A 22,082-nucleotide genomic window follows, 5' to 3' on the forward strand; every position below is an offset into this window, starting at 1 on the left:
ATCGCCGCCCCCCCCCCCCCTGCTGAGAGAACTTGGCAACCCCTGCGAGGCTTTGCCGACGAAACGGGACTCTCTCGATACCGAAGCGGCTCTTGTAAACATTGGGAGTTGCCCACACGCAGGCCGCGCGCGTGCACAGGCAGCGCCGAGTGATATTAGAGTTTAATTTTTTTAGAAAAAGGCTGGAGTAGCTTTTATTTCCGTTTCAAATCTGCACAGCACAACAAACACGGTGGGGAGGGAGGGAGGGGGGGTTAGGGGCGGGGGGGGGTGTCTAGATCCACGCATTCGTCGTCTGCCCTCTGAGCAGCCGACGTCTCCGCTCGCGAGGCGAAATTCAACTTCGTTGCGGCTCCCATCACCCTCGGCCCTCCTCCCCCCGGAGAGCCACCGAGTCACGCGGCACCGATGGTCGCTGCTGCTTCTCGGCGCGTCGCCCCACGTCCCGAGCGAGCGGCGAGGCAACTTTAAAGCGGCCGCGTTCAAAGTTCACGACGACCGCAGCCGCGCGTGGCGGTGCAAATGCGAGCGTCTCTGCCGCGGGCAGCCGGTCCTGCGCAGGTTGCGCGCGACCGGTCGCGTGCAACTGTTTGCGAAAACAAAACGCAAAACGACCAAGCAAAACCCCACCCCCCACCACAACACTGTCACAATCGGCTGACTTTTCCTGCCATCCTATTGGCTGAAATCCGAGCGCGGTGGGGGGAGGAGGCAAAGGTGGCGGCGTCCACCTGGAGGACTCCTCACGCTCGCGAGTTTGCGTCCACCCCCAAGCAGCGGCCGCTTTCTCAACGCGTGACAACCTCCCTCCCCTCCGTCGTATTTTAAAGGGGAAGGTGGAGTGCGTCTTACAATGGCGGTGTCGCCGTGTGTCTGTGTGGGAGACCCAATTTGTTACCGCTCTGATACACACTGGGCACGTGCTGGAGGCGCGTCTCTTTAACTTTGTGGAGCTTCGAATAATCCGGAGTCGGCTCACTGGGCTGGTGGAGCGGGGGCGGGGGGTTAAGGCTGCACTCTGCTCAAAGTGTTGCACGCTACGTGGTTGTGTCCAAACACTGGGGGTTGGACCCCCTTACGCCAAACCGACCAATCGGACGTCGGCAAGGTGCCCGCCTCGTTCCATCTCGTTGGGAAGACAACATCCAAGATGCTCAGCTCACAGCGGACACGTCGCAGTGACCGCAGCTCCGACCGTCAGAGGTCCATCTGTGGCCGTGGACATCTATTGCGTTCACACAGGTACAATCACCGACTTGCAGCTTCACAGAGACCCGTTGCCCGTCACCTTGACGGAGATCTCTCTCTCGTCCCGAGCCGCAGTCGCTGCGAGTCGCACTCTCGTGGAGGCAGGCAGCGGCCGCGCCATCTCTACTTGCACCAGAGCGCCTTGCAAAGCGAACTCGCGAGATGTCCTGCCGCTCCCCACAGACGGTCACCACCCCACCACCACCGCCACCACCACCTCGCTCTCGCGTTGACAGCTCAGAATTTCAGTGACGTCCACCCCCCCCCGCTCACTCCCCCCACCGATCGTGAGCTGGGCGTGACGGCACATTGGGCCATCATCACCTCGCTGCCCAAGTTCACCGGGCTCTCGCCTCTTCATGAACTAACCGGCAATGGGTCTCTACAGCGACCGATACGACACCAGTTCGTCGATGCGCGGATGGGTGGACCACACACCACGCCAATGTGGAATTGCCGCCGCTGGATCGGGGTTGCAAACTGATCATGGAATGGCAAAGGGCCGGAACTTTAACCACGGCGAAGGGGCAAAGGTGCAGCCCTGCAACAGCTCGCCCTCTAGAGAGAGACACCCCTGGGGATGGTATTTGGCCAACTCTCCCAGTGTCTTGGAAGAGGTGGGGGAGATGACCCCACACTTGGCGGCACCACCGCACGCGACCTGCCGACTGACCGCCGCCCGTCCTCCCCGGTTTTAAAACAAAGTGGACACTCAAGACGGCTGCCAAATCCAAAACGCTGGGGCGACGAAAGGGGCGACTGGCGCCCGCCCAGATCAAAAGGTTGACGGCCGATCCACGACGCAGCTCGGCTTCCTTCCCATCAGCCGCTGTCCATGTGCCGAGCGCGGGCACAACCCACTGTTGTATTGTACTTCTACGCCCCCCCCCCCACACAACCACGCCCACCGCTGCTGTTACCGACCCACAGAGCGTCCGGCCTGACGAGGTCCTGTCGACTTAACCCCTACGGACACGCCTGCGCGCACGCCCGCACGCGCGCTCGCACCCAGGAATCCCTCATCCAGCAGCGGAGCGACGCGAGCCGGGAGGACCCGGCCGCTGGCTCCGTCCCCTGCTTGGCCTCGGAGATGCGGCAAGCCCCCGCGTCTCCGTCTGTTCTCGAATCTCTCGCGGCGGCGGCGACGACGGACCCCAGAGTTCGATTCCGGGCGGCGGCGAGCGAGAGGAGCGGGGAGCGACACCGGAACCGGTCCGGCGAAGTATGGTCGACGCTGCGCGCAAGGAAAGCCTTCGTCCAGCGGTGGATCGGCAAAGGGCTGTCGAGATCCACTGCTTTTTGGCGGCGGGGGGTTGGTGGGTCACGCAGGACCACCGCTGCACCACCGCTCCCTCCTCCCCCCCCCCCCCCCCCCACGCTAACTCAAAACAAGAATGAATACTAAAGTAATCGGATGCGCAACGACCGAGCGGGATCACACGGCACTACGGCCCACGACCTCTCGAGTGACCGGGGCAATATTGGACGGCCGTCGCAGAGGTCAAACCGCTTTGACCCCAACAGTCCAGCCGGGGGAAGCGTGGCCAAACATTCCCCCGTGGCCGAATGACCAACCCGGCGCAAGGGGTGGGTGGGGGTGGGGGTCCATCCAGCAGCGGATTGAGGACGGCGGAGGTGGGGAGGGGGTGTGGGGGCCGCGCGTGACGGCGAGGCGTTGTTGCCGTGGGCAGAGCGTCCCGGTGAGAGTCGGCGGAGAGAATCTGGTGGAGATTTCAACTCGGGGCACCGCGGTGCAGGAGGAGCCGGGGGGAAGCACACCGCACTCGGCGTCACGTTCGGAACATTTCCGATTCCCCGGGGCGATAGAGGAGTTTTTTTTATTTTTGCGTTTGTCATTTCGATGACCCCCACCCGAATATCACGGTGACGAATGAGAGACTCCCCTATCCTGGTCTCTTGTCGACTTCTCACCCCGGTAACCTCCAAACCTCAACACCTTGGCCTCGCTCCGAATCGAATCAATTTGGCCTCACTTTCACCGCTGAAATTCCGCCTCCAAGCTCCACCACGATCCCGATATCGTTTGTGGTTGTTTGTGTTCCATTGCCGAGACTTTAACCCCCTCCCTTTCGTAACGGCGAGCGGTCGTTTACCAGCTTGCGAGTAACGGCGAGCGCGGACGGGGGCGGGTTACAGCAGCCGCTTCCGAAGCTGCTTCAAGTAAACTCCCTCGCCTGCGGGGGCAGCCTCTCCATACGCCCTGCTAAGGAGTTACAATAATAACAATAATATATTATATAACAATAATACATCGTTGTTGTTATTCTGCTCGTAATTTTTCAGCACTTGCGGACGTTTGGCCAAGACCGGTTTACATTGCGCGTGAGGTTTACAAAACAATAACGACACTGACCAATTGTGTGTTTGTTCGTGCTGCCCTCCTTTACGTGGTGGGGAAACGTCTTGGAGCACTGCACGCGCGAGTAGCGACACGCGTCGCGACACGCGTCGCGACACGCGTCGCGACACGCGTGTTCATCGCACGCCGACCTGTGAGCTTTCAACCGCTGGAATTTAGCCCAATTTTACGACAAAACGATGCTTTGTGTGCAGTCCGGGCTGAGACCGAGTCTCTGCGCTGGGAGCGGCCGGTCTCACCACGCACGGCAGACTCCCGAATGCGAACCCGGCATCTCACGACGTTGCAAACTCGACGCCACCCCCCTCGCCCCCCCCCCGCTCGTCCCACCCCCACTGTGCTCTGTGGGAACACCGTCCCCCCAACCGCACGCGACCCACAGTGAGGGCCCAGCCACGGTGCAGGGTCACCAACTCCAAAGCCGACTCGGCGCAACGATGACGGCAAAGCCACCAGCCGGGCTCCCCAAACTCTCTCAGATTCCCCCAAACTCTCCCAGACTCTCCCAGACTCTTCCAACTCCCTGCAACACTTGCAAGCTCTCCAATACTCTACCGATATCATCCCAACTCTCCCCCAAACTTCCTACCCCCCCCCCCCCCCCATAGAACCCCTTCACAAAACTCTCCCAGATACCCCCAAACTCTCAAACTCTCTCAAACTCTCCGATGCTCTCTGCCAGACTTGACTGCGTAGAGGAGTCACTGACGAGGTCGGTGACTCCTCTACGCCCCCCTCCCCCCTCCCCCCTCCACCACCCCACCGCGGGCGGCTTCGCGCCGAATCTACGCCGCGGATAAAATTCGAGAGCAGTTCCGCGTGCTGTCTCGGAGCGTGGTGGTGGTGGCTTCGTGCTCCACGCGCCCTCGGGCACAGAGAGGCCCCGTTCCTCTTTGTCCACCTCTCCTCTTCGTCCACCTCCTCTGCTCTCCGTCCACCTCCTCTGCCCTCAGTCCACCTCCTCTCCATCCTCCTCCCCACCGCCGAGTGAGTCTCTGCGTTGTTTTGTTTCCCGGTCGACAGCGCGGGGGGCGTGCGATCGTCCTCTGTGTGTGTGCGTGTGTCCGTGTCATCTTGTCGGTGGGGGGGAGTGGCGGGGGGGTGGGGGGATGGGGGTCCCCCGGGGATCGGTCACTGGGGGGCCCCGGCGATGGCGGTGGCGGGGGTCACGGGGACCCCCCCCGCGGCGTTCGCAGGGGACAGCATCGAGCCCACGGCCGTCAGGCTCCCGCGGGGAGAGTTGATGGCTGCAGGAGGAGAGCGCAGATACACAGATATACACACACACAGATATACACCAGAGGTCGCAATCGGGTACCCGATACCCGTACCCTACCCGATACCCGGTCACCCGTACCCGGCCGGGTATGGGTACGGGTTCCCGTTTGCGACCCTGGCGCGGCCGGGTACGGGTACGAGTAAGGAATCAAAACCTGTTTGCGACCTCTGATATACACACAGATATACACACACCTATACACACCCGTGAACTGCACGTGAGCCGCGTGTGAGCCGTACGTGAGCTGCACATGAACTGCACATGAACTGCACATGAACTGCACGTGAACTGCACGTGAGCTGCACATGAACTGCACGTGAACTGCACGTGAACTGCACGTGAACTGCACATGAGCTGCACATGAACTGCACATGAACTGCACATGAACTGCACATGAGCTGCACATGAACTGCACGTGAACTGCACGTGAGCTGCACGTGAACTGCACGTGAACTGCACGTGAACTGCACATGAACTGCACATGAACTGCACGTGAACTGCACGTGAGCTGCACGTGAACTGCACGTGAACTGCACGTGAACTGCACGTGAGCCGCGTACCCGCCACGTTGCTGGCCACGTTGCTGCCACCGCCGCTGCTGCTGCTGAAGAGGCCGGCAGACGATCCCTTGCGGCCATGCTCCTTCACCACGGGGTCTGAGACGAGACGGACGCACAGGGACGACGGGGTGAGACGGACACTATTCGTGTCTGTGTTGTGTATCTCGGTCTTTGTAGTGCGCCGCGCGATCAACCCGGCAACCCGAGTTTGATTCCCGCTCGCAGCCAACACCTAGGTCGACTCAGCCTCAAATGAGTACCTTGTGCGGTGTGTAAACTTTGCCACTGGGGAGACAAAGGCGGCCGGGCGTGGTGCTGGCCACCCACCCCCTCGTGTGCCGTGCCGGCCTTCATAGGTGCTCGCTAACAGCACTTGCCCCAACAGTCTCACAAAAGAAGGGGTGCTCCATGCTATTTGTATCTCCATGTGGGTCTGTCTATATGTAGGTATCTCTATGTAGATCTGTGCCTCTGTATCTCTATGTTTCTTAAGTGTACCTCTACGTAGCTACGAGTCTGAGAGACACAGAGAGGAAGGGGGGGGGGGGTCTCACAGAAGTAGGGATGCTCCATGCCCTCGCGCGCCGTGAGCCGCGCCTGGTGGTCGTAGCGCAGGAGGTTGTCCAGGAAGTCGAGCGCCTCCGGGCTCACGAGGTGCTGGTTCTCGCTGTGCACGAACCGCTCCCAGCGCTTGCGCGAGTGCCTGCGCCGCCACCACCACCACCGCCACCACCGCCACCACCGCCACCACGACCACCACAAAACACAAAGATCCCCCGTGGAGCGGTGAGCATACTGCGCTACAAACCCGGCAACCAGAGTTCTATTCCCGATCATGGCCAACACCGCCAGTGATGTTTATCTGAGCCGGTCCTGGGCCTCCCCCCTAGGTCGATTCGGCCTTAAATGAGTACCTGGTGCGGTGTGTAAACATTGTCGCTGGGGAGACAAAGGCAGCCAGGCATGGCGCTGGCCACCCACCCCCTCGTGTGCCGTGCCGGCCTTGATAGGTGGTGCTGCAACTCGCTAACACCACTTGCCCCGACAGCCTGTTCGAGGCTATACAGGGGGGGATCTTTGTCTTTTTGTATGTAACAGAGGACAGGGACACGCACCTGCCCAGGATGTCGTTGAATCGCGGGTCCAGGTCGATGTTGTATTTGTCAATGTAGTTGAAGAGGTCTTCTGTTCCCAGAACCCGCGCTATGCGCACCAGCTGTGGCACAGGCAACGCAGTCACACGTCGGCATGCGCAGGGAAGGAGCCTGGTGGTGACACGGGGTGTGGTCTACTGCCACACTTTGTTTGTTGATTAACGGTTGATTCAGTGACAGAAGGTGTGGCCTGATAATTTAAGTCTTGAGCTTGTGACAGAAGCCATGGTTGAGATATCGATACCCCAGTCTAGACAGAAACCCCAGTGTCTACAGGTAAAAGCCCTGGCCTCCAGACACATACACTCCATGCAGACACAAGCCCTGGCCTAAAGACAAGCAATGGGCGACATACAGAAGCCCTGTCCTACAGACACAGGCCCTGACTTACAGACAGAAGCACTCCATACAGACACAAGCCCTGGCCTACCGACAGAAGCACTCCATACAGACAGAAAAGCCCTGGCCAACAGACACGAGCCGTGGCCCTGCGCCGCACGTGCCTGGTCGTAGTTGTCGTGTCCGTGGAAGAAGGGCTCCTTGCGGAAGATCATGGAGGCGAGCATGCAGCCCAGACTCCACATGTCCAGGCTGTAGTCGTACATCTGGGAAGGGGGATTTCACGGGGACGTCAGATTGTAAATGTTGTGGCTTGGCTCTCCAACACACCGGTTAGTGCTGTACTAGTGACGAATTGGCAAGTTCTGTTTACGTGACAACCCTTACTAGTTGGCTGTGTCGGGTGGTGGCGGGTTTTAACGACACATTTACATATTTACGCGATCTAACTCCAAAAAAACTGCATTATGGATGATATAGATCGCGAAAGTCTCCTACGTGTTAAACTGAGGTCAGTGGTGTCTGGAACAAAGACAAAGGTCCCTCCCCCCCACCCTGTAGCCTACACAGGCTGTTGGGGAAAGTGCCGTGAGCGAGCACCTCCAAGGGGGTGGTGTGTGTGTGGGCGGGCTGCGTGCATGCTACGTGTGTGTGTATGCTACCTGTGTGTGTATGCTACGTGTGCGTGTATGTTTGTGTGCGTTTGTGTGTGTGCTGCGTGCATATTGCGTGTACCCTGTGGGTGCACGGTTGGCTACATACGCTGCGGAAGACATGTATGCATTCGTACATGCGTGCTGCGTCTATGCTGTATGCTCTGTGTGTAAGCTGCGTCTATGCTGTGTGTGTATGCTGTGTCTATGCTGTGTGTGTATGCTACATCCATGCTGTGTGTACACTGCGTCCATGCTGTGTGGACGCAGTGTCTAAGCTGTGTGTACGCTGCGTCTATGCTTTTTGTACACTCCATCTATGCTGCGTGTACGCTGTCTGATTGCTGCGTCTATGCAGTGTGTACGCTGCGTCTATGCTGTATGCTGTGTGTGTGCTGTGTCCATGCTGTGTGTACGCTGCGTCTATGCCGTGTGTACGCTGCGCCTATGCTGTGTGTACGCGACATCCATGCTGTGCGTACGCTGCGTGTGTACGCCGCGTGTGTACGCCGCGTGTGTGTATGCCGTGTGTTGCTCTCACCTGGTAGTCCACCAGCAGCTCCGGGCCCTTGAAGTAGCGCGAGGCGACGCGCACGTTGTACTCCTGGCCCGGGTGGTAAAACTCGGCGAGTCCCCAGTCAATGAGACGCAGCTACAGCCACAGCAGCCACAACCACCACCGTCATTGTCACGGCAACCTTCACCACCACCACATCATCATCAATACGACGACAACCGTCGTCATCACCACCACCCCCTCGTGTGCCGTGCCGACCTTCATTGGTGCTACTCGCTAACAGCACTTTCCCTAAACGTCTGTTAAGGCCACACGGCTGATCTTTGTCTATTTAAGCACGTGTCTGTGTGTGTGTACGTGTGTAGTGGCATAGCGCTGGCTGCTGGCGAAAAAGGGTAGCTGCGTTGTACGGCTGTACTGACGTCAGCAGGCCACGATAGACACGAGAGGGGGGACATCTGGGGGAAAGGTCACAAAGGGGGTCACAGAGGGGGGCCCATCGGGAAGCCTCAGGAACCCGCCGGTAGGTTCCAGAGAGGGGCGTGGCCAGGGAGGAGCGAGGCCACGCTGAGAGTAAAAGAGAGGCCCCTGTAGGGGAGGCGGTCGCCCTCCAACAACAACGGAGGGCAGAGGAGCGACGCTCACAACAACTAAGCGCCTGGTGGCTAGAGCACAGAAAGTTGGCGCAGTAGGGGGCACAGGTGGTGCATCTACCGGTCATCTCGGTCATCTCAGTCAGTCAACCTGTGGCACCAGGGTCTGCCCCGTGACCTCCTGCCAGCGGGCGTTCGACACTTCACGTGGCCTCAAGGTGCACATGGCCTGGCACAAGCGTCGTGGTGACGTCACCGCCACTTAGTGGCGAATGGCGGTTGTTGTTGTTGTGCGTGCGTCTGTGCGTGTGCGAGCGAGCGTCTCGCCAGAGCGCCAGACCTTCCTGCTCTCGTGGTCGATCATCACGTTGTGAGGCTTCACGTCCCTGTGCATGATGCCCATGCTGTGGCAGAAATCCAGAGCCTGTCAATACCCGACGTGGAACGTACACGCACGCACGCAGGCGCGCACCCACACACACACACAAGCACGTGGTCAGCTCAACCGGTCACCCACGTCTCCAGACCCTCAAAACTCTTCCTCTCTCCCGAGTGCTCGGAGTGGCCCAGCCGTCGGCCGTCGAGGGCTGAAGGTCGTGGCGCTCACCTTGAGGATCTCGTACATGTAGAAGCGGATGTCGAAGTCCGATAGGGTCTGGTAGAGTTGCTGAAACAAAACAAACCATCGGCGGCCTATTAATGTCGGATTCGGAACGTTTTCTTGGACTGGAGGAGGACTCGGACACGCGGCGGGGCGCCGGTCGACCCCTGACACGAGAGGTCACCAGCGGGCGGTGCGGCCGGCGTCGTTGGCTCGTTTGAGCCGGGGAGAGATGGGCCAGAGTTCGACGTCGAGTGCACAACGGGGTATTGGCGAGTCGCGACGTCATCACGTGGCGTGTCCACCGAGGTGTCGCGGATGCGATCGGAATGTTTATTTATCCTGGAGGAATCCGATGAGCCATGAAGCTCTTTTCGCAATGTCCAGTAAGGGGCAAGGGGTCAGAACGTGACAATACCAAACACTACAACAACTGGAGAAAGGTAGACAAATCACTTGAAATAAAATATACAAATAAAACTAAACTGAGCTATTATGGCTCTTTTTCAGAAGCGACCTGGCCACAAATGACAGCTCACAAAGCGGCTCGTCATCATCGTGTGGATATTGATAGCAGCCGAATACGCATGGTGTCCATTCTCATCGTGGACGTGAAATAGCGGTGTGCCCAGAGAAAAATCCACGCGACCACCACGGGGAGAGAAAGACACGCAAACTCCGAATATACAGCGGGCGTCGTCAGGGTCGGGGGTCGAACCCTCTCTCCGCGGCGAGTCCCACGTAGCGACTCGACTCCCAACGCCACAGACGCGTCACAATTCATCGACACGGCGTCGTCGGCAGTGGCGCGCGAGCGACGGCACGCGACAGGAAACTCGACGTTCCGCCCCGCGGCGACGTGCCGCTCGTGTCGTATCTTCTCGGCGCGGGTCACGGCGCGGGAGGGGTGGACCGCGCGACGTTCAAAAAGGCTTGTGCGAGCCGCTGACGAGAACAGGCGTGGTGGTGGTGGTGGGGGGGGGGAAATATGTCTCGGCACGCACCTTGTAGTCTGTGTTGTTGATGAACTCGAACACGAGGGCAGGCGTGCGGGACTGCGGAGAAGACGCGACAAACACACGGCATGCACACGCACACACATGACACACACGACACACACAATACACGCAGACACATGACGCACACGACACACACACACACACGCCACACATGACGCACACGTTTAGAGTATTTGCCTGCTGCTATAAATTTCCACATGGCAAGTCACTTTCGTTGAGCTATCATTTGTCACTTCTGAAAAAGAGCTATACAGCTCAGTGGGCCTTACCTGGTAAAATAAAAAATAGTTTAGTTTTATTTTAAACGCACGACGCACGAAACGCACAACGATACACAACAACACACAATGCGAGCTATGTCATTAATCGGCATCAGAGTTTGAATCTCACTCACGACTAACATCGGTGACGAATATCTGAACTGGTCCTGGGCCTCCCCCAGGTCGACTCAGCCTCAAATGAGTACCTGGTGTGACGTGTAAAAACATCGCCACTGGGGAGACAAAGGCGGCTGGGCACGGGTGCTGGCCACCCATCCCCTTCGTGTGCCGTGCCGGCCTTCATAGGTGCTGCTCGCTAACAGCACTTGCCCCTACAGTCAGTTACAGTCTATACGAGCGAGTGAGTGAGCGGAGAGCCGTGCATCGCACCACGGGGTCCTTGACGATGTCGACGAGGGAGATGATGTTGGGACCTCCCCTCAGGTTCTCCAGGATCTTGATTTCCCGCTTGATCTTCTTCTTTTTAACCGGCTGTGCGCGGGCACACAAAGACACAAATACCAACAGTGACGGTGACGTCACCACGGCGCCTGTGCCAGGCCAGGTGCACAAAGACACAAGTGCGCACAAAGACAAAGGATTTCCCCGTATAGCCTGTCACAGACTATTGGGGCAAGTGGTTAGTGAGCACCTATGAAGGCCACACACACGCCCGCACGCAGACACACACAGACGCACGCGCACACAGATCTTCTGTGTAGCCTTCGCCGTTCTGAGACGTCTGCAAGTTGCAGGGTGGGTGTCTCCGTTCACCGCCGAATCTCGGAACGTGCGAGCGGCTCGGCGTTCATTTTATTGAGAGAGGCGCAGCAGCAGTAGCAGCAGCAGCAGCAGCAGCGCCGTTGTCTTTAACGACGTCGTTACTCACCGCACGGAACCGTAGCAACACGACCGCCGCCACTCTACGATAGCTAGCACCAAACCGTGCCACACTCCCTCCCAAACCGTGCCACGCTCCCTCCCAAACCGTGCCACACTCCCAAACCGTGCCACACTCCCTCCCAAACCGTGCCACACTCCCAAACCGTGCCACACTCCCAAACCGTGCCACACTCCCTCCCAAACCGTGCCACACTCCCTCCCAAACCGTGCCACACTCCCAAACCGTGCCACAATCCCTCCCAAACCGTGCCACACTCCCAAACCGTGCCACAATCCCTCCCAAACCGTGCCACAATCCCTCCCAAACCGTGCCACACTCCCTCCCAAACCGTGCCACACTCCCAAACCGTGCCACAATCCCTCCCTCCCAAACCGTGCCACACTCCCAAACCGTGCCACACTCCCAAACCGTGCCACAATCCCTCCCAAACCGTGCCACACTCCCAAACCGTGCCACACTCCCAAACCGTGCCACAATCCCTCCCTCCCAAACCGTGCCACACTCCCAAACCGTGCCACACTCCCAAACCGTGCCACACTCCCTCCCAAACCGTGCCACACTCCCTCCCAAACTGTGCCACGCTCCCTCCCAAACCGTGCCACGCTCCCTCCCAAACCGTGCCACACTCCCTCCCAAACCGTGCCACACTCCCAAACCGTGCCACACTCCCTCCCAAACCGTGCCACACTCCCAAACCGTGCCACACTCCCTCCCAGCCCGTGCCACACTCCCTCCCAAACCGTGCCACACTCCCAAACCGTGCCACACTCCCTCCCAAACCGTGCCACACTCCCAAACCGTGTCACACTCCCTCCCAAACCGTGCCACACTCCCTCCCAAACCGTGCCACACTCCCAAACCGTGCCACACTCCCTCCCAAACCGTGCCACACTCCCTCCCAAACCGTGCCACACTCCCTCCCAAACCGTGCCACGCTCCCTCCCAAACCGTGCCACACTCCCAAACCGTGCCACACTCCCAAACCGTGCCACAATCCCTCCCAAACCGTGCCACACTCCCAAACCGTGCCACACTCCCAAACCGTGCCACACTCCCAAACCGTGCCACACTCCCTCCCAAACCGTGCCACACTCCCAAACCGTGCCACACTCCCAAACCGTGCCACACTCCCTCCCAAACCGTGCCACACTTCCTCCCAAACCGTGCCACACTCCCAAACCGTGCCACAATCCCTCCCAAACCGTGCCACACTCCCAAACCGTGCCACACTCCCAAACCGTGCCACACTCCCTCCCAAACCGTGCCACACTTCCTCCCAAACCGTGCCACACTTCCTCCCAAACCGTGCCACGCTCCCTCCCAAACCGTGCCACGCTCCCTCCCAAACCGTGCCACACTCCCAAACCGTGCCACAATCCCTCCCAAACCGTGCCACGCTCCCTCCCAAACCGTGCCACACTTCCTCCCGCACGGCCTTTTTGTTCCGATTCCGATGACGCAACACGCACACACAGGTACGTCATCGTAATGGGAAACAGTTAACAGACTGTTAGGGCACCTATGACGGCTGGCACGGCACACTAGGGGGTTGGTGGCCAGCACTACGCCCGGCTGCCTTTGTCTCCCCAGTGGCGATGTTCACACACCGCATCTCGTACTCATTTGAGGCCGAGTCGACTTAGGGTAGGCGCAGGACCGGTTCAGATATTTGCTACCGATGTTGGCCACGAGCAGGAATTGAATTCGGGTCACCGGGTTTAGAGTGCGGTGCGCTAACCGCTGCCCCGTGCTGGCCTCCCACCCTCTCGTGTGCCGTGCCGGCCTTCGTAGGTGCTACTCGCTAACAGCACTTGCCCCGACAGTCTGTCAAGGCTATGTCCCCCGTTGTCTTTGTGCGAGTGTGTGTACGCTTGTACACGCGTGCGCACACACACTCACCATTTAATTAAACCTGCGTTTGTTTACCCAGGAAAGCCTCGCTGAACTTAAGGGCTCTTCCGCAGCGGCGGTTAGGGGATCCTGTGTTTTTTGCGAACGTTCTGCCGCCAAATCTCCGCAGAGACGCCCCCGCGCAAAAAACTAACAAGGGAGTTGTCAAGTGAATACTCCGGGGGTACTCGACAGACTGCACCGCGGTAAAGACCCCACGGCATCCGGAGGGGGTACGGACCGAACCCGTATCTCAAGCGCTGCTGCCTCAATGATTTTTAGCCATTTGCCATTACGAACCTCCCAAGAATCGGACACCCACACTCAGGACTCGAACCCGGGTCTCTCAGCGGCGCTGGTTCAGTGTTTCCAACACGGCCATTATGAACCCCCCTCCCACCCCCCCGAGTGAGTGAGCAAAGGAGTGAATTCGTAAATTAATGAGCAAATGAGTGAACGTGCAAGCGATTGAGCGATTGAACTAGTGAATTTATGATTGAATGAGGGGATGCGTTAGTGAATGAGTTGAGTAAATGAATGGGTGAACGACATAGTGAGTGAATAAGCGAACCAGCTCGTGAGCGAATGAGTAAGTTAGTGAGCCAATGAATGAGTGAGTGAGCTTGTGAGTGAATGAGCAAACGAACTAGTCAATAAATGAAAGCGAGCTAGTGAGTGAACGAGCGAGCCAGTGAGTGAATGTATAAGTGAGTGAATGAGCGTGCTAGTGAGTGGATGAGCGTGCTAGTGAGTAAATGAGTTAGCGAGTGAATGTGCGAATGAGTGAGCGAGTGAATGAGCGAACGAGCTAGTGAGTGAATGAGTAAGTTAGTGAGTCAATGAATGAGTGAACGAGCTAGTGAGTGAATGTGCAAACGAGCGAGTGAATGTGAAAGCGAGCTAGTGAGTGAATGAGCGAGCGAGTGAGTGAATGAGTTAGTGAGTGAATGTGCGAATGAGCGAGCTAGTGAATGAGTGAGCGAACGAGTGAGCGAGTGGGATCACCACCTTGAGGATCTTCACGACCACCTTCTCGTTGCTCGTGATGTTGATGGCCTCAAACACCTCGCTGTATTTCCCCCGTCCCAGCTTCCGCACCAGCTGGAAGTCGTCCTGGTTCCTGTAGCCACGCGGGACGAACGAAACGCCACGGAGCCACAGCGCGCGAACGTCAACACGAGCAGCCCGACCCGGCCATTCGACCGGTCACACCCCCCCCCCCTCCTCATCATCCTCTCCTCTCGAGTCCTGAAGAAGAACCACTGCCAGAAACGTCAGCCTCTTACACGCACACAGCACTGTTGTGATAGATCACACACAAACAGACGCGTGTTGTAATAGGCCACACAACACAAGTGTTGTGTGGCCTATCACAACACACGTGTGTGTGTGGCCTATCACAACACACGTGTGTGTGTGTGTGACCTATCACAACACACGTGTGTGTGTGTGTGACCTATCACAACACACGTGTGTGTGTGTGTGACCTATCACAACACACGTGTGTGTGTGTGTGACCTATCACAACACACGTGTGTGTGTGTGTGACCTATCACAACACACGTGTGTGTGTGTGACCTATCACAACACACGTGTGTGTTGTGACCTATCACAACACACGTGTGTGTGTGTGACCTATCACAACACACGTGTGGTGTGTGTGACCTATCACAACACACGTGTGGTGTGTGACCTATCACAACACACGTGTGTGTGTGACCTATCACAACACACGTGTTGTGTGTGTAACCTATCACAACACACGTGTTGTGTGTGTAACCTATCACAACACACGTGTTGTGTGTGTGACCTATCACAGCACACGTGTTGTGTGTGTGACCTATCACAGCACACGTGTGTGTGTGTAACCTATCACAACACACGTGTTGTGTGTGTGACCTATCACAGCACACGTGTGGTGTGTGTGACCTATCACAACACACGTGTGTGTGTGTGACCTATCACAACACACGTGTGTGTGTGTGACCTATCACAACACACGTGTGTGTGTGTGACCTATCACAACACACGTGTGTGTGTGACCTATCACAACACACGTGTGTGTGTGACCTATCACAACACACGTGTGTGTGTGTGACCTATCACAACACACGTGTGTGTGTGTGACCTATCACAACACATGTGTGTGTGTGTGACCTATCACAACACATGTGTGTGTGTGTGACCTATCACAACACACGTGTGTGTGTGTGACCTATCACAACACACGTGTGTGTGTGTGTGACCTATCACAACACACGTGTGTGTGTGTGTGACCTATCACAACACACGTGTGTGTGTGACCTATCACAACACACGTGTGTGTGTGACCTATCACAACACACGTGTGTGTGTGTGTGACCTATCACAACACACGTGTGTGTGTGACCTATCACAACACACGTGTGTGTGTGTGACCTATCACAACACACGTGTGTGTGTGACCTATCACAACAGTGCTGTTTATTGCTCTCCGCCTGGCGGTTTGAGCATCTGCTCATCCAGCAACCCGAATTAATGTTTGTATTTTTTACTTAAATCCTGGCACACAGCGTGGATGTGTACGCGCGCGACGCGTGACCACCACGAGCATCGCCACCAGTTTGCCGACCCTACCCCTCCCCACCTCCCTTGAGCACCGTTGGCGACGTACGGTGTGGAAGAAGTTAAACATACATACTACATCACCAAAGGATCCCCCCCCCGTGCAGCCTTAACAGACTGTAGTGGCAAGTGCTGTTAGCGATCAGCACCTATGAAGGCCTCCACTGTGACACACGAGGGGGTGGGTGGCCATCACCACGCCCGGCCGCCTTTGTCTCCCCAGTGGCGATGTTTACTACGCACCGCAACGGGTGCTCATTTGAGGCTGAGTCGACCTAGGGGAGGCCCAGGGCCGGTTCAGATAATCGTCACTGGTGGTGTTGGTGGCCGTAAGCGGGAATCGAACTCGGGTGGCCACATTCGTAGCGCAGCGCTAACCGCTGCACCACCGCTCTCCATGCATCACCACCACCACCTCAATCATCATCATCATCATCATTCCACGTCGTCGCCAAACTCACCCCCAGTCCACCACGTGGGCCTCGTAGTCCCAGTAGTCGCGGGCACGGTGCGTGTTGGCGTCCGCGTACAGACGGGCCCGGCTCGAGGCCACGGCCGTGGGGCCCGCGGTCACCACGCCGCCACCACCGCCACCACCGCCGCCACCGCCGCCAGCCACGGCCACCACCCCGCCAGACATGGCCAGACGCGACCGGCACTCGAGACCGGCACGCAGCTGGTACCCCAACAGGGGGGCCCGCGAATGACCGAACAGGCGATGCGACCGGTGGCCCGGGAGGGCCCCCGAGAGACGAGGCCGCGAGCGGGTCGACGGGTCACCCGAGGACTTCCCCGGCAGGCGGGGAATGTGTCCCAGCCGCTGACACGACCGGTGGTGGCCTTGGTGCCTCGCCAAGTGGCCGAGCGACGAGACGGGCGACCCCGTGGCGGGCCGACGCGTGGCCAGGCGGGGTGGCCGACAGAGCCCCCAGCAAGGCCCCCTCTCTCGGCCTCGGCCGACGAATGAATGAATGAATCGACGGGGGCTGGGGGTCACCAACGACGCCGAATGGGGTCAATTGGTGACCCTGGAAGGTGACCAATCGGTGAAGCTCACAGCTGGATACCCACTAGCACCACCACCACCCACCACTAGCACCACCACCACTAGCACCACCAACCACCAGCACTAGCACCACCACCACTAGCACCACCAACCAGCACTAGCACCACCACTACCCCCAAGTGGCTCGATTTACCGACCCAATCAGCGCTGCCCTAGACGGTGGCGAAGTCCCCCGCCTGCCTGCTGCGTGGCCCTGCGGTTGGCGATGTCCACCACGAGGCGAGATCGCTCAGTGACCCCGAGACCACCCCCTGCGTGACCCCTCACTCAACAACCCACCACCACCCACCACCACCACTCTCTACCACACCACCCACCACCACCACTCTCTACCACACCACCCACCACCACCACTCTCTACCACACCACCCACCACCACCACTCTCTACCACACCACCCACCACCACTCTCTACCACACCACCCCCTGAGTGACCCCTCACTCAACAACCCACCACCACCACCCACCCACCACCACTCTCTACCACACCACCACCCCCTTGAGTGACCCCTCACTCAACAACCCACCACTCTCTACCACCACCACCACCACTCTCTACCACACCACCACCCCCTGAGTGACCCCTCACTCAACAACCCACCACCACCCACCACTACCACATCACCACCACCACTCTCTACCACACCACCCCCTGCGTGACCCCTCACTCAACAACCCACCACTCTCTACCACACCACCACCCCCTGAGTGACCCCTCACTCAACAACCCACCACCACCACTCTCTACCACCCACCACCACTCTCTACCACCCACCACCACTCTCTACCACACCACCACCACTCTCTACCACCCACCACCACCACTCTCTACCACCCACCACCACCACTCTCTACCACCCACCACCACCACTCTCTACCACCCACCACCACCACTCTCTACCACCCACCACCACCACTCTCTACCACCCACCACCACCACTCTCTACCACCCACCACCACCACTCTCTACCACCCACCACCACCACCACTCTCTACCACCCACCACCACCACTCTCTACCACCCACCACCACCACTCTCTACCACTCACCACCACCACTCTCTACCACCCACCACCACCACTCTCTACCACTCACCACCACCACTCTCTACCACCCACCACCACTCTCTACCACCCACCACCACCACTCTCTACCACCCACCACCACCACTCTCTACCACCCACCACCACCACTCTCTACCACCCACCACCACCACTCTCTACCACCCACCACCACCACTCTCTACCACCCACCACCACCACTCTCTACCACCCACCACCACCACTCTCTACCACACTACCGCCACCACTCTCTACCACCCACCACCACCACTCTCTACCACCCACCACCACCACTCTCTACCACACTACCGCCACCACTCTCTACCACACCACCACTCTCTACCACACCACCACCACTCTCTACCACACCACCACTCTCTACCACACCGCCACCACTCTCTACCACCCACCACCACCACTCTCTACCACACTACCGCCACCACCACTACCACCTCGGCGGCAGTAAAAATAAAAATACGAAGCAGCGCTTGCCGGGCCTATCGCGAAACCCCCAAACAAGCCGCTGTTCACGCGGCCACCACCACCGCGGCACCAGACTCGAGACTCATGGAAACTCTCTCGGCGACAACAACGACGACGACAACAACAACAGGCGGTGGTGGTGAAGCCAATGGCTGATCGCCGCGGGCTACAGGGCGCCAGGGCGCTCCATCACTCTCACTGACGCCGCCACCAGCAGCAGCCTGCAGCACCCCCCACCACCACCCACACCACCACCACCACCAACACCCACCACCCTCACAACGCCGCGCTCACTCCGTGATGTGGCGGCGGCTGCTGCTGCTGCCTCCCCACCACCACACACTACCACACCACCACCACCACCACTCTCTACCACACTACCACCACTCTCTACCACACCACCCCCTACCACACCATCACCACTCCTTATCACACCACCACCACCTCACCACCACTCTTCACCACCACCACCACCCCCACTCCCTACCACCCCGCCGGGCAGGTTGTGCTCCCCACCCACACCCCGTGCTCCTGCTGCTGCTGCTGCTCCTGCTCCTGCTGCTCCTGCTCCTGCTGCTGCTGCTGCTGCTCCTGCTCCTGCTGCTGCTGCTGCTGCTGCTGCTGCTGCTGCCCGGTGTCGGCCGCCTCAGCCGCGGCTGCCCCCGCCGCCTCGCCTCAACATGGACGAGAGACGCCCTCGACCCTCTCCGCCTCCTGCTGCTGCTGTTCCTGCTGCTCCTGCTGCTCCTGCTGCTGCTGCTCCTGCTGCTGCTCCTGCTGCTCCGCTCCCGCCTCCTCCTCTGCTGCTGCTGCTTCTTCAGCCGCCGCCGCGGTGACGTCACCTCGCTACCCCGCCAACACGGGCGGCCATCTTGGGTAGGGAGGGACGGCTCGGAGCCATGTTGGTACGGTGACGTGGGCACCGCCCCCCGCCCTCTCTCCCTGACCGCCCCCCCCGCCCATCTCGTCCCCCCCCCCCCGCCCATCTCCCCGCCCGAGCCCGCAACTGGCCACCGCCACGGGCGGCCATCTTGGGTAGGGACGAGCCCCATGTTGGTCCGGTGAAGTAGGACCCCCCCCCTCCCCGCCAGCCAACCATGTTGGGTAGGGAGGCGGACAGCTCGGAGCCATGTTGGTGCGGTGACGTAAGCCCCGCCCCTGCACAACCCGGGTGGCCATGTTGGGTAGGGGGAGAGCCGGACAGCCCGGCGCCATGTTGGTACGGTGACTTAGGCAGATTGTTATTGCGAGACTGACCATTTTGAGCACAATTACAAAAGCAAGACGCACAAAACAGATATAGGGTGGCTATAGTAACTCGTATATAAACTAATCTGTTAAAATGCAATTTGCTAGTGACGTTATCATAAAGAATCGACGGTGCAGCATGTGATTTAAAATAATCAAGCGATGCAATTCCGGTTATTTGACGCATGATCTATCAACTGCTGGATGTAGGTCTCCCCAGGCAGCCTACACCCCCCACCGTTGCTGTTCTTGACGCAACCCACTCTGCCCGCCCTGCTAAGACGGGCAATTGAGTGCCGTGCGTCGATTTCATGTCCTGGATACATTAAAAACGAAAGCAAACGTTGAGGGTGTGCGTCTTATAATCCGGTGTGAACATGCCGTGTTTCTATACAAGTTTGGGGTGGTGCGTCTTACATTCTGTACCGGCTTATAATCCGGAGATAACGGTAACAACGCGATTTAAAATGTTATTTTTGGGATATTTCCTGCACGTCATGATGCGCTGACAACGCTGCAAAGCCAACTTCACGCAGTAATCTTCTTGGTACTTTCGGTAAAGTCGCGTAGAATGGAAATAATAAAGTAATACAAATAAAACATAATAAATTCTCACGACGTTTCGGCCACAACGCAAGCAGCCGTCCTCAGATGAAGACTCTGTCTCCCCGACAGACCTGGTCTTCACCTGAGGACGGCTGCTTGCGTTGTGGCCGAAACGTCGTGAGAAATATTTTATTTTTATTATTTCCCTTCTACGTGACTTTACCGAAAGAACCAAGAAGATGAATCCCTGCAGTCACGAAAGCTTTCCATCGAAATTTCACGCAGTAAATTCAGTCGGGGGTTTTTCTTTTTCAAATAACTTTTTATTTCAATTTTACTTCTCACTATACATTTTCCAACGCCGTTCGAGTTATTCACTTAGCTCTGCTATCATTTCCGTTCAAGAACCAGATGATTGGTTTAATTAGCGAGCACCACCGGGACAACAAAGGGTTTGCTGGGACCCAGATGCGAGCTCCTGCCACAGCCTCCAACCGCTCAAGATGGAATGAGCAAACTCACTCACTCCCCCCGTTAATTTATCAAGAATCTTTAATCCAACTATCCCCATACGTAGTTTGTATTGTTTCCTCGTTGTGTAGAATTTTCATCTTTTTTGTGTTTCACTATTAATATTATGGCCCGTGTTGGGTGGCGGCGGATTGTGGCAGATTTGCCGTCGGGTGTTGAAGCAAAAATGACATGGACTTGAAAATTTTAAATCGCCAAAGACACGAAGAGATGATATCCACTGCGACATGTTGGAGCCGCTTAAAAGTGGGCCTCGCCAAGCGTGGCGGAGTTAATATCGACACCTCACCACCTCAATATAATATATCCTCGTGTGATTCCCCAATCACTACCTACGCCCGGTATCGTTTCACACACTCCAGGTGGATGATTCTTATACTGGCACCACCACACAGGCTAGAAGGCTCTCGGGATAAGGTTCGCCAAGCCACAGAGATGCAGATTTAGTCAATGAGCTTATAGCGCCAAGCGAGACGCATTCCTAAGGGATGTGCAGCGCAAGAGAGATGAAGACAAGAGATTAGGACTCGTGAGATGACAAGATCTTCTTGGTACTTTCCGTAAAGTCACGTAGAATGGAAATAATAAAATAAAACAATTCTCACGACGTTTCGGCCACAATGCAAGCAGCCGTCCTCAGGTGAAGACCTGAGGACGGCTGCTTGCGTGAAGACTTGGTCTTTACCTGAGGACGGCTGCTTGCGTGGTGGCCGAAACGTCGTGAGAATTATTTTATAATGTTTTATTTTATTATTTCCATTCTACGTGACTTTACCGAAAGAACCAAGAAGATGAATCCCTGCAGTCACGAAAGAAGCTTCACATCGAAAAAGAGATGACAAGAGTTAAGCAAGAGAAAGATGAGAGACCTGGAGAGACTAGAGGCACACAATTAATTAAGCATATCCATCTTCTTGGTTCTTTCGGTAAAGTCACGTAGAAGGGAAGTAATAAAAGAATAAAAATAAAACATAATAAAACAATTCTCACGACGTTTCGGCCACAACGCAAGCAGCCGTCCTCAGGTGAAAACCAGGTCCGTCGAGGCGACAGAGTCTTCAGGTCCGTCGAGGCGACAGAGTCTTCAGACTGTCGCCTCGACGGACCTGGTTTTCACCTGAGGACGGCTGCTTGCGTTGTGGCCGAA

The 22,082-nt window shown here is 57.5% G+C and overlaps 1 protein-coding gene across 1 annotated transcript; it reads right to left on the bottom strand.

Annotated features, from left to right (window-relative positions):
• Positions 1–208: 208 nt before the first annotated feature.
• On the bottom strand, positions 209–17,996 carry LOC133357947 (casein kinase II subunit alpha-like). Its single transcript, XM_061576153.1, has 12 exons — positions 16,463–17,996; positions 14,406–14,517; positions 10,994–11,095; positions 10,329–10,379; positions 9,331–9,390; positions 9,064–9,147; positions 8,155–8,265; positions 7,125–7,226; positions 6,583–6,683; positions 6,022–6,170; positions 5,468–5,563; positions 209–4,875 (listed from the first exon to the last, which is right to left on the bottom strand). Exons 1-12 carry the CDS (start codon positions 16,639–16,641, stop codon positions 4,760–4,762), a joined length of 1,263 nt encoding a protein of 420 aa, XP_061432137.1. The 5' UTR covers positions 16,642–17,996; the 3' UTR covers positions 209–4,759.
• Positions 17,997–22,082: the final 4,086 nt, after the last annotated feature.

Source organism: Lethenteron reissneri, chromosome 60, assembly GCF_015708825.2.
Source record: "Lethenteron reissneri isolate LAM-NWPU_2019-01 chromosome 60, ASM1570882v1, whole genome shotgun sequence".
In the NCBI taxonomy this organism is placed as follows: domain Eukaryota; kingdom Metazoa; phylum Chordata; class Hyperoartia; order Petromyzontiformes; family Petromyzontidae; genus Lethenteron; species Lethenteron reissneri.

Bases quoted from the DNA above. Each gene is read 5' to 3' on its own strand.
- LOC133357947 (XM_061576153.1), bottom strand. From the start codon at position 16,641: ATGTCTGGCGGGGTGGTGGCCGTGGCTGGCGGCGGTGGCGGCGGTGGT. The intron at 7,227-8,154 runs GTGAGAGCAACA...CCCCCTTCCCAG, and splicing joins AGCTGCTGGTGGACTACCAG to ATGTACGACTACAGCCTGGA. The intron at 6,171-6,582 runs GTGCGTGTCCCT...GTGGCGGCGCAG, and splicing joins TTCAACGACATCCTGGGCAG to GCACTCGCGCAAGCGCTGGG.